The following is a 13,907-nucleotide window of genomic DNA, read 5'->3' on the forward strand; positions in this document are numbered from 1 at the left end:
TATTTACATGATATTAATGTAGAAATAATCCCAACCAATATATTGTACGATTTATTTTACTTCTTCTGTCCGTTTAAAAATCCTATGTGTAAGTCGTCTTATTACCTAATATTTTAAATATTGTCTTCTATTCAAGTATTATTTCAAATTATTTCAAGTATTAATTGACAGGGAATTCGTGTTACTACTCGGTTCAAAATCTCTTGTCGTCGCGAATTCTGTCGAGGAATTTGAAGCTTAAAATATATAAAACGATAATCATGCCTGTTGTTCTGTATGGTTGCGAAACATGGTCGCTTACTCTGAGGGAAGAACATAGACTGAAAGTGTTTGAGAACAGGATCCTGAGAAGAATATTCGGACCCAAGAGAATGGGGAATGGCGGAAGCTTCATAACGAGGAACTACATAGTTTATACGGTTTACCCAGCCGTCTAGGGATTGTTAAGGTCGTCAAGTCTAGGAGGCTTAGGTGGGCAGGTCATGTAGCTAGAATGGAAGAGAGTAGAAACGCTTTCAAAGTCTTTCTGGTAGACCCATAGGAAAACAACCTCTAGGAAGACCTAGGCGCAGATAGGAGGATAATATTAAAATGGATCTCGCAGAGATAGGAATACAAAGTAGAAACTGGATGCAATTAGCTAAGGATAGAAGTCAGTGGAGAGCTTTTGTGAACGCGGCACTGAACCTCCGGGTTCCATAGGCCATAGAGTTAGTTAGTTATTAATTAACATTATTATATCAAACGATCACACACTCATATCAAGCATTAACGTTATAAGGATCTAAGTTCTTTCTGCTTCATTTTGTACTTACTTATATTCTCACTTTATGGGTGTTCGATACTTGAGCGTACATACCACTAGTCACACATATTTGCAGATACCTTCTTTTCTTTGTTCTTAACTCCAATATCCAGAATCTATCACTTCCAATTCTCGAACGTTTAAAGTAATACCCTATCTTGGCGTGCCTACAGGACTTCTTCCCCCAGAGCTTTGCCATAAAGAATGTTTAATAAATGTCCTCCTCCCCGCTTGTATTTACATTACATAATATTCACTTTACAGACGATAAAATGGTAAATATAGATATGTTGGTGAAATAAAGTGACCTTAACGAAACTGGAGATGTGGAAGTAATAAGAATATACTAACGGTAACGTTTTTCTATTAATCACATTCCTGGATATATAATTTTATCGTATTTCATCCTAAGGCAAATATAATTTTGTTTAAGATAATTCATATATTTTTGATATTGTACAAGCACAAAGATGATACATATTTTACCTTTTAAAATTAATGGACTCGCAAGCCGAGAAGAAAATAAAATTCTTATTTAAGAAAATAATAACGTAAGGCATGATATATGAATATATTGAAATCTTGACCTTATTCTATTCACACTCCCTTAAATTATCTCTTAAGAATTTAAATTAAAAAGACAATACGTTATTTTCAGTCATTTTGGTTTGATTTTCTATAGCATGTTTAAAATACAACGTAATTACTGCGAGACTGGATATTTACAAAACGGGCAATCGTAGTTCATTAGACTAACAACACAAGTCTGCACCCGAAAACCTGTTTGCATACGTTTAGCTGATTTTTACGCTTTTGGGTGCACCGAAGTCGAAAATGTTCCACGTTCCTTCATTGGGCGTAAATTTTGTGCACAATCAAAATGTTTCAAGGTCAAACAGGTAGCAGGGAATCTTTAAATTCCAAATGCATCAAACGAAAATAAAAATGAACATGGAGGATTAAATGTATTTGTGCTCCCCGAAACATGATGATACATGTATATGGTCCGGATGGAGATCACTGATACATATCGTAATGTATCATGAATGAGAATACGATATTGCAAAGGAAAACCAAAAATAATAAATTTGTTCATAAAATGAATTTACTAAGATTACATCTTGGATTTGTAAAGCGCTGGTAAGTAGTTCGGCTACACTTTCTGTTGCTCAAATACACGAGTACGCAGTATGCGGGATTTTGTTGGCCATGATTCTAAGAAGCCCTTGTACAACAAAGACTTAATCAGTTCAATGACTCCAACTCAAAAGAGGCTTGGGTTGCCTTTACTGTGGTCATCAAAAAGTTTCGGAAAAATCGAAAGCACCCATAGTACAAGGAAATGGTGTAAAATGTTACAGGCGTTTCGAAAGTTTGGTTGCACAAATGAGCTCAAAAGTCCATTTTCTCAACTCCCACCTTGACTACTTTCTTGACTATGTAAGAGCAACGTGTGAAGAGCAAGGGGAGCGTTTCCATCAAGATATCAAAGAAATGAACCGAAGGTACCAGGGGAACTGGAGTCCAACAGACTACTATTGGATGTTGTTTAGGGATCTTCCGGCAGCCACCTACAATAGAACAAGCTTCAAACGGAGTTTGGCCTTTATAAAAGAGTTCACAAGCAATCTTATTAACGGTGGTATTTCTTTTTGTCTTCATATGCGCGCGTGTTTCTGTACATTAATTTGTGTTACGTAGTTAAGTGTGTTTTTACAAATCCCATATTTGTGTTCATATTTTAGTTCAACAATGACCACCCGTTTGTTCAAAACTCAGGCGTCCCAGGACAAAATGGTTTCTTTCTTGAATTCAGCGCACCCTAACACATGCAAATCAGTTAACTAAACTGAAACAGCTGAGCAATGTTTAATTTTTGCAGACTTGTGTAATTGCAATATAGTACATAACTGCATGAGCAATTACCAAATCACCTTGAATTACCGGTATAACAGAAAGTCAGAGCTCGCCACTTAATATAAAAAAGCTATGCTTGGACTGCCGATATTAAATATAATATTACAGAGTAGTTAGTAATATCTTCAATTTTTCGGTATTAAATATGTACGTGATATACACTGAATTACTCAGGAAATAGAAAACAGTCCCTATTGTTGCCAAATATTTTTTGATATTTTATATAACCAATATTAAATATACTCTTATTTATATTTGATCCACAATAATGTTAATCATCTGTAATGAGTACAAAGTAAGAGCGTAACTGACTGTAGTTACGGTTGAAATAATATGAAGCATGTCTTGGAGAAATAACGGGAAAATGATTTTATGTAGTTACAACGAATTCCTTAATTGAATGAGCTTTATAATATATATTATAATGTAATGTGAAGTTATTAGAATTAAAATATATACTTATAATTAGATTATGATAAGATTACAGAGTAAACTATACCTTTATAATTTTAATTAATAATAACATTTATTACTGATTATAATTACAAGAGTTGCTACTAATTATAAATATAATTTTACTACATATTGATGAAATTATATATACTATATTACTTTTCTCACATAGGAAACTAACTACATTGACAGTTCTAGAAACAGCTGGCACTGAGATAATTAGACTACATCCTAGGATATAACATGCGAAATGTTGCTGTATACATCAAAATAAATTATCACAAAAATGATTGATTCACGTGGTAAAACAAAAGAAATTAAATTTGCAACTCTATTTTTAAGCTTTCATAAAATTGATTAGTTTCCATTTTTATATAACTTAGATAACGGAAGTAGATTCTAATTGTGACAGATTCAGTTTGTTGGGAAAGGGATACGGATATTATTGGTTCTTAACTTGCAATGCCTATTTTATTCACCAAGGTGTAGCGAGCAGCAAGTGAAATGTGGACAGATTATGGGGACAGCTGTATACTCTAGTATTAGGATCTCCATTTCCATTCCGATTAGAAAGAACATGAAGCGCTTTCCGAGCTCTGAGATAGTGATGCTTCAGAATACCACGATGCAAACATGCATTTGTGTTCGAAAGTTAACGGAAAAAAGAATATATCAATAATCAAGAGATTAACTACCAAGATCAGTTCAACGAGGATGATTCATTACCGGTAGAAGTGTCCACACTGGCATTTTTGCGCTGAGAACTCATGGAGAACCCTTTATCGCTAAACCAACGTTTAAGATTATTTACATTAAAGAATACGTTACTGTTATTTAGTAGAAGGTTTCCAACGGCAGGAAAGTAGTTTTGAAAGGAAACACGCATCGAAGTAAAAATGAAGTACTATAACCCATTTACAAATGAAGTATCAGCATCATAAGTATGTGGTTCAAGTAGCTATTAATTATGAGTGAAAACCACAAACCGTTATGTGATAAATAATAATAATAATAATAAAAAATATAGTACAAATATAATTATATTGTAATATATAAAGGTAACCAAGAAAGTCCTGTCACTTTTACATCCATAAACTTCGAAAATCGATATCTCACTTTAGACGTACATGGAAAATGAAAAATAGTCCCCATCAACATCGACCACCTTCTACAATCGTTCTGGAAGGCCATGGATTCCATCGCGGAGAAATTCGTGAGCCGTGAAGCAAAGAATGTATCAAATTCATTATGCACCTCTACTATGGATTTGAACTACCGTCCTCTAAGGTGATTATCCAAGGAATGAAACAGGTGATAATCGAATGGCATAATGTCTACGGAGTATGGCGGATGCAATACTATTTTTCATTAAAGGCGTGGAAATGTGTCTTGGGTCATTTAGCGCACTTTGGACTTAGCGGTATTCAGTATCACGAGGACCCCTTTGTGATTCAGCAATTCTGGGTCCAGAGTTTTGAGTTTCTTTTCAACACAGCTCAACTGCTGAGAGTACACAGGTGTATTGATGCTCTGACCAGCTAGTAGCAGTTCCCGATGAACAGCTAGTAGCACTGCCGCGAACAGTGCACAAAACACAAAAGACGACCTTCTTCTGGTGCCGTGCTGGTTTCGGTTCTTTTGGAACCGGTTCATCGGATGTTAATCAATAATGACGGTGCCATGTAGCTTCGTAGAGGACACACTTCTCATCACATGTGGAAACTCTGTCCAGAAATGGCTCCTTTCTCAGACGAAACAGCAAAGAAACACAGGCGTCTACTTGTGTGGCCTTCTGGACCGGAGTCAATTCATGTGGGACACATCGAACCAACTTGTAGCGCTTCCCAAGTTGATGAAGGTGCTGCCGAATCGTTTCTCCACTCACACTAATTTGTAGTCCCAGATCCTCACATGTGCGGCCAATGCAAGACTCAATTACCGACTGAAAATCTTAATTTTTTACATGCATTGGTCTTCCTGCACATGATGCGTCCTCCAGTGCTTCGTCAACGTCCTTAAACTTGTTGAACTACAGCTGCAGTGTCCGGGTAGTCACGACAATCTAACAAAAGGCCTGGCATTTCTTCGCCCCGTTGTAGCGACGTTTGACCCCAGTTTGAATTCGGACAGGACACACGTACTTATGATCCTCCGTGGAGGTCCCATGTTCACTGTCCTTTCGCAAGTTCATTAAACTGCCACAACTAGGTAATATGTTGGATATGTCGACACCAAAACTGACCTTCGTTTTATCTTTATTCACTTTCAACTCACGGTGTGATAGCCAATTGAACACAAACCTCTACAAAAGTGGCAGAAAATTTTCGCTACCTCCATAATTTTAATATGTTATAATATAATTACAATATAATATATATAATAAGTTCAAACTTTAGTCTAGAAGGACACCAGTTGATATCCTAAGGTAAAGGATATATACTTTCAAATAATATATAATTTCACTAATGGTGAATTAAGAAACTACAAATACAAAGATAACTACTTACCGTTCGGCGGCCACTAAATATGTTGGAAATATCTTGAGCAGCATTTCCAATTATATCGAATGTACCTTGAACAGGGTTACCAAACCAAGAACCAATTGCTGCACCCGGATTGTCAAGGAAATCAACAATACTTAATCCCCTGAGACCAGCCTAATGAAAAAGGACAGTTTGATAAACTTCATGATTTCTTTCAACTTGTTATAACACCACGTATTTAACCTAGGAGTTTTATTTAATAGTGAAGTCAGGCATGGACCAAGAAACATACCATATTTTTTAGGGAATTAGGTGGAGGCGGAGTAGTGTAAATTTTTTCTTCGTTAAGGTTAATTTCCATCTTTTTCCACCCTTAGCTTTCAAGATATCAGATTGAAATTTTGCCTACCGATTGTGCAAAAGTTGGCTATTTCTAATAATATTGAAATTTCTATAATCCGATTTTTCCGGTTCAGGCGTATGTTAGGACATGTAAGTGGTACCGTTACAAAGGACATGTAATTCTGAAGAAAGTTGCGTTTGAGCCATGACGCTAGGCCAAAGACTAATGACCCAGTAAATTTTTAGAATGCATATTGTTGAGGAGATGAAGTTAATTGGATTTTATTTCTCGATTTTTAATAATTAGATTAACTAAAGATAAATAAAAGTGAGAAAATTAAAAAATAAAATTAAAAGTCAAGAAATTACAACAACGCAGAATTAGGTTAAGAAAATAGATTTCATAATTATGATATCCAAGTTTTGTTTTGGTTGTGTCAATTGTAAAGACAGTCGTTTGAATGTGCAATGTTTTGATTACAAAGAATAACAAAGATGAAATGCTGTGTCAGTAATGTTGTGAGAGTAAGTTGTAATGTATATGTTGTTACTTGTCAATTGTTAAAATCGACACAAATTTTAGGATGTGACAAAATTGTCAGATTACGGAGATAGACGTCTGGAGATTTTGTCTATTTGATGATCATTGCAGAAATGTGAATTTCGGCAATGAGATAGCAAACACGTGAAGCGACGCAAAGCAAGGTGGCAGATTGGGAAGCTGATAGGTCGAAAATAAATACTCTACGAAGAGGAGATGGGGATCATTCGACGGAGAGTGGTCTCAAACGTTCATTCGACGGAGATATGTCTTAGACGATCATTCGTTGATCATTCGACGGAGAAGAGTCTCTCAGTCCAGTCTTTTATAAGTTTGACAATTCAACGTGATTTACTTTAAGAATATTTACGAACTATGGTGAATTAGTCTGCGATATAAGTTCTACAACCAGTTTACTTTTGAACATTTTAATAGCGTTACAATCACCAGTGGTTGGAGTTACCTCTGCTGCACCTTAGCATCCAGAAACAACATCAACTGAAGGTATGTGTTTGCTATTCGTTTTAAGTCATCAAATAGAGAAAATAGTCAGACTCCATAGGTTGTGATCTGGTAACGTTTGTTCATCCTTTACACCACAAAGTACACTCTAACATCAAAATCGTTTATTGAAAATACAATGATCATAAAACTAACTCGTTGTGTGTTTACTTTCTTATAAGTAGTAACTAAGTTTTCCCGGACATTATAGAAAATCTGTGGAGGACAATATTTAATTTTTATATTTTAGGTTATTTTTTTATAATAAATATTCTAGCCAGGCTTCTAAGAAAGCTGTGTTTTTCTTTATTCAAGATGGACACAAGGCCATAGTGTCATAATATCCGAAGTGCAAATTAAGTAATAAGGTACCTAGTTTTCCTGTTTAACCCTTTAAAATATCCACTTTGAGGGTACAGGTGAAAACTCTTACTGCCAACACCCCCACACTCAAGAAATGTCAAAACGCCCATACAAACGATCATAACCCCCATACAAATGGACAATTCTCCCAAATACAGAAACGGTCATAACCCTCACAGCCAAATTTTAGACTTTCACTCAAAGAGCTACTACTTTCTTACTATTTGTTGTTAGATCACAGTTCATGCCTGATTTCTTTAACGATAGAACACACTTTCCAACAGTACCACCTGCTTGTCTATACTATACACCAGAAACGAGAAAATTGGGAAAACCGTAAGATTTTTAGAAAAAATCAAACTTTTTCTCGGCCTGGGCCTGGATTCACGTAGGTATATGTTTTTCTTAAATACAGTGTTTCATACAAAATGATGTAAAATATTTCAATCTTGCATCTTGAAAACTAAGGTCGGGAGGAATTTTTGAAAGTCTGAAGGTGACCCATTCTTTCATTTATAAATATATATATACAGTACGACTTCGATAATACGAAAGTCAAAAATCCGAACGCAGTTCGGGAAAACCTTTTACATTTTGTCTTATCGTTAGCGATAAACTAACGATTGGTTTGTCCGTCGGTGTTTTTACAAAAGCTTTTTCATATGTACGTAATTGTTTGTTATATATATTTTTTTAATTTTCTATTAGGCCTATACAAGTTAAGTTTTAAGTGTGAATTACAGAAGCAGTGTAATTTAGTGTACGAGCCGGTTCGTCAGAAACATTAAATATAAGTAGCCTTACTTACGGTATTGTAATTACTATATGTACTGTATAACTACTGTATCGATAAAAGAGCATATCGTAAGTATACTTAAGTCTAAATAGCATTTTCTTGGTCATTTTCGAAAATCCGATCAATTTGAAAATCCGAACTACCTGTGGTCCAAATTAGTTCGGATCTTCGACATCTTACTATATATATATATATATATATATATATATATATATATATATATATATATAAACACTTCAAAACGTAAAGCTCTTTCCAATGGTAGTAATTGCATATCCGTATCATCCATTTGAACCGGAAAAAGGCAGGAAAAACCGAATTTTCTTCTCAAAAATCACCCCCTTGGAGCAGTTTTTCCCTCGGTCCCTGCCCCGGTTTCACGAACGCATCTGAAAAACTTTCAAAAAGTAGCCAGCTACATGCACAATCTGTGCGCCAACTTTCAATCTGATATCTTGAAAACGGAAGGCTTGAGACATTTTTGAAATCTGCAAAAGGCAAAAAAAAATTCATGCCACTCCGCCCCCACTTGGCGCCGCCACGTTGAGTTCGGTTGAATGCATGCAGGGCGTCCTTTGGTCCATCCTTGACTTGACCAATAAAAAACTGGTTTAAATACCGTTTAGAGACTAAATAAACGATCAAAGATGATACTACTCCATGATGAAAAAATATATCAAAAGTCCTAAAAGTGTTAAAAATACGCACAGCTAAGAGAAAATAAAGCTCATTTATTTTTATTAATGTCTCGCTATTTGTTTCACTTAAACACGTCTTTATTAAGAACAATGTTTTCTTTTTAAAGAAATCAACATTATTTCCACCGATTTTCATGACACATTACTTTCACAGGATCTTGAGCGACTGGATGTATCTACCGTGTGGAGCTCATTCCTGGTACAATTAGCTTCTGCTTTTTTTCCCAGTTAAAAGAGTTTGAGGTGAACAACGTTGAGACTGGAGTTTTGGTGAAGATCTATTGTTTTCTCACATACTTTAATTGCAATAACGTTTCTTCAAATATGATTCTTTGCTCTTAGCTTCGAAAGCGAAACTGTGGGACATATAAGTAGAAAGCGTTATTTAAAAATATTTTCTAAGAGTACGTGATATGCTTCCAACACGTATTTCCTATTTTTCACTAGCGTATGGAAGCGTGCTTCAGGAAATTTAAGAGATGTCTGATTGTAAGAAAATTTTATTGTTGATCCTTTTAACATTTTGTTACTTGTGTTTTTTTTCATGTATTAGAAATTCTAATTTCAACGCTGTGAAATATGAAGTACTTTACCCTAAGGATCCCTTGAAGTAAAGTTTTCTCCGTTTTGTAGTTTCTGAACTGCTGCAGAATGTGCTCTTAGAAGTTTCTGTTCTTAAATAGTACTAATCCATTAGGTTACTTTAACTAAATGAATAATTGCAACTAAAAGCAAATGATTGGAGGTCTATGTTTTACATATTTCCGTGTTCTAATGTTTGGTTTTAAAATTTAAATACGAAAGGATTGCGTAAGTTCCGTATGGAGCTATATAAGCCAATTTAAGATAGAACACAATATTTCACTTACCATTCTGCACTATACTTATAATGAACAGATACATGTATGTTTTGAAGTCTTATTTTAGAATACATATATTCTATATTTGTATTATTATGCTTAAACTCAAAAGTATTACGAACGTGAGATCTAATACTTTCAGCCATCAATGTATACCTTCGATCCTGATGCCGTATGGAGGGCTTAGTTGAATTCTTTATTCAGGGTTTTGTAATATTAGTGAAATTAAACTCCACATTTCTGAATCTTGAACTATAGAGGTCTAAACTACTAAACTATACAGGTTGTAGCAAAAGTTCCTCGCCATCTTTGTAATTTGGAAACGGCTTTAAAAAACGTTGATTGTTTGTAATTGGAGTGGGGTAGCACCAGATAGTACCATTCGGCATCATGGTGGTCCTCTTGAAATCCACCATTTTCTATTCAATTTGAATATTTTAAATGGGAAGGGGCATGTCACACATAATTTTATGCTACAATTTCACCACAAATGGAAACCTCATTTATTTTTTAATTAAATGTGATCAGTAATATTATTTTGGGAATGTTGCGCATACCACAGTACCACGTATTTTGCAGAAACTTACAGTTTCTCTATCTGAACACGCCAAAGAACGCAGTCAATTCTCGAGAGCTGCAACGTATGAAGCAACAGCAACGGCAATTGTAGCATTCTTGGTGAAAAGTTCGAAATGCAGTATCATATGTTTAGTTATGGTTTCAGGTGTAAGTCAGAAATCATTACTACATGTGTCACACACAAACAAGTGACATTCATAAAAACTCTAATTGCAGCAATAGCTAACGGAGGATGACACAAATGGGAGAATTCAATTTGCAGAATGGGCACGTACGAAGTTTAATGAATATCCTATGTCTCTTTGTTTCTTGTTTAGTGATGAGCTCTGTTCCATGTGACTGTTGGTGTGCGACAAGAGGTATTGAATTTGCGTGGGATCTGAACACTTATGTCATCTGGTGGATCTCCATCGATTAGAACCCAAGTTGGGACATATATCTTGACATCGTGCAGGAATTATTGTTCTCATCACTGCTGAAACCAAAAGGTGACTTTCCTGAAGTTTTCAAACAAGACGGAAAAATTCCTTACTGTGTCAGAGAGTGGTAGGATTCACAGTTTTCAGTCCACTGCATAGGTTTTCTGGGGCCAATTGAATGGCCACCCTGTTCGCTCAAAAAGACATACTTTTACACTTTTGTCAGTGAACCCGTATCAAAATACTTTATTATCAAGGGAAAAATCACTTGGAACAACAAATAAGGCACTCTTGTCACTTTGTGAGCCCGAAGTGTTATTGTGTGTCCTTCAGAGCTGAAAAAAGTCTTGCATTATGTAGCACACAATGGAAAAAATATTGATCAGAATCCCGCATATAATGGTTACTTCACAAAATTTCATTACTAGTTGAAGTAAGATGAAAAATAACTTCAGATTCGTAATTCTAATGAAATTCTAGCCTAAAATCTTGTGTCACATGTCAGTTTACTTTTAAAATCTTGAACCTGCTTTCTAATTGGAAGATTTGAAGATGGCCATCATGACGAAAGATGGTACCATCTATTGCACCCCAACCCCAATTAAACACTGCCAAAGTTTCGTCGCCTCTCCTCAAGGCGTTTCAATAACAAAAGCGTGGTGTGAGACTTCTGCGTCACCATGTATTTACAGTATCATGTTTATGAGCACACTCTAATACAATAGCTGAAATCGTTTCATTACTCTAAATATTTTATTACTGTTTAAACACAGCAGGACTCACACAAACATCATCACTTGTCACGGTCATTACTTTTGAACTCTATCCACAATTGGAACGTGAATGGAAGAAAATAAATTGAGAATTTGTCTACTCATCATATTTAACATAAAAGTTAAATAAAAATATTTCAGTTCAAGTTCCCTCCAAACCGCTCACTATTAAGAAACGAAGAGCTTTGTAAGCGGCACAAAAGTTTTAGCAATAGCGTAATATATCTATTATTACGAAGTGTATAAGAATAAACAAATTGTTTAGTTGAAAACCAATTTCACTCTATTTCATAACAATTTATGTATTAGAATTTTATTAAGGTAGTACTGTTTAAATTAATCGTGTTATATTACAATGTAACTTACTATGTAAATTGACATTAACAAAAAGTTCTCTATAGCTTTGTTTGGAGGTGGAATGTTTGTGACATCTGTGTTTATGAATTATACAACTCAAAGATGATTGAAAACGGAGACAGCATGGTTATCATAAATATTTTATTTAGTAAATTAAAATTAAAAACGAAATTGTTTTTGATTTAAAAAGAAACGAGAGAAGACTTGAATATTCTTGATACCCTATTTAATATATGCTTGTATTGAAACAAACAGGTAAACACAAATAGAAGTTGTTATTAAAAATTCCTTTTTGTTACCATATAATTTGTTTAACCCTTTCACAGAGGAAGTCGACTTTTGTCGACAGAACCAAATTTCCTTAACCTGCGAATGTCGATTATAGTCGACGTGTTAAAATTTGTCTGTATCTTGGCTTTGTCGAGAGTAGTCGCCAAAGTTGTACCGTTCATTTTTGTTTGTGTTTTATTGTTTTCGATAAACAATAGAAATCACACAGAAAACCTTTGGCGACTACAATCGACAAACCCAAGATACAGACAAATTTTAACACGTCGACTATAATCGACATTCGCAGGTTAGTTTTTTTTCCGTCGCCTTCCACAGTGAAAGGGTTAAATTCTAATCAGTTTATTGAATCAGTAATAGCAGAATATTTACGTACCGCTCGACGACCACTGAATAAGTTACTTCCGGTCAGAAATCCATTTTGAAGTAGGTCGAAACCACTCTGAAGAGGATTTTGTACAAACGTTCCAAGGGAACCCAAGGGATTCTGAAGCGCATCAACTCCACTTAGTCCAAGTCGCAAACCAGGATTGCCAGCCTAACACAAATATCATTATTCAAATTAGTGTTTATATTTTCATTTCCAGTTTCTTACGTAAAATTAATAATACTTAGCTTGTTAACTTAGTGTTTCTCTTACATTCCCGTACTGTCTTTATGTTCAAATCCAACAGAGCCAGTATGGTACGAACCTTTTCTCCAACGTATATTATGTATTTGAAAGAGATAACGATTAATTTTATTAAACAATCTCACAATGAAAATGTTGTGGGTATTTTCATCGTCACGTTATATATCAGTTATTTCTTTTTAGTATCCGATGTTTATAAATTTTGGAACAACGACAATACATTTGGACAAAGACAGTTAAAAGATTGAACATTGTGCCTTTATAGTCTCATTTTTGTCGTACACGGTACAATTTTTCAGGTAATTCTACAATATAAACTTCGATGTTTGTAGTATGTGCTTTATTGGTTTATATATACGGATATAATATTCTTCATATTTCAATCTAATAATTAATTACTGATGTTTACTACCTTCTATAGATTCAATTAAAATTAAGTAGTGCTGTTATCACTACTTGACCTTCAGCCAGAACCTTCAGCCAAATTACACTGTAAATTCCCTGAATTATTAATTATAAAATCAAATAGTACCATTATTTTAGAAGAATTATTATTTTAAAAAAGCGTGTTTAGACAGTATAATATACTACACCTCTTAGAACAATATTGATTATTTATACTGTTAGAACTTTATTTACTCAAGTGTATAAAAATAGTAAACAGAATGGTCAGTCGTACACTCAAATCACACACTCTGGCAAGTTTTCAAACGTTTAACATATGCAATTAACATTATTCTCAAAGAAAAATAACAATGGTGCGTTCAATCATAAACAAAAGTTCTTATTGTTTGTTTAAAAGCTTATTATATTTTAACAGTGAATATAGAATTATTTCTGATGAAAATAAAACATTTAGAACTCATACCAACTGTGGTCCTGAATCAACCAAAGGTGCACCCTAAAAAAAAATGATTACGTATATCAAAGACTCAAAACTACAATTATACCTACGTACACAAAAATGAATACATAAAGAAAAATATATTCTTAAAAGATATAATTATATATTTAAGTTTACATTGCTATATCCAACTCCACGAAAAGTACATTAAAACGGATGTAGACATAATTTTTGGCGAGAATTATATTGCGTGTTCT

The 13,907-nt window shown here is 34.4% G+C and overlaps 1 protein-coding gene across 2 annotated transcripts in view; it reads right to left on the reverse strand.

Moving 5' to 3' along the window:
* Positions 1–13,907, reverse strand: part of LOC145662000 (uncharacterized) — a 152,740-nt gene that overhangs the window by 54,909 nt on the left and 83,924 nt on the right. For both annotated transcript variants that reach the window (XM_081727337.1, XM_081727336.1), the window contains exons 15-17: positions 13,675–13,707; positions 12,552–12,713; positions 5,683–5,832 (exon numbers count right to left, since the gene is read on the reverse strand). In XM_081727337.1, coding sequence (XP_081583463.1) covers positions 5,683–5,832; positions 12,552–12,713; positions 13,675–13,707 — 345 coding nt within the window. The remainder of the gene's footprint in view (positions 1–5,682; positions 5,833–12,551; positions 12,714–13,674; positions 13,708–13,907) is intronic.

The sequence above is a fragment of the Thermobia domestica genome, chromosome 10, assembly GCF_964235325.1.
Source record: "Thermobia domestica chromosome 10, izTheDome1.hap1.1, whole genome shotgun sequence".
NCBI classification, from domain to species: domain Eukaryota; kingdom Metazoa; phylum Arthropoda; class Insecta; order Zygentoma; family Lepismatidae; genus Thermobia; species Thermobia domestica.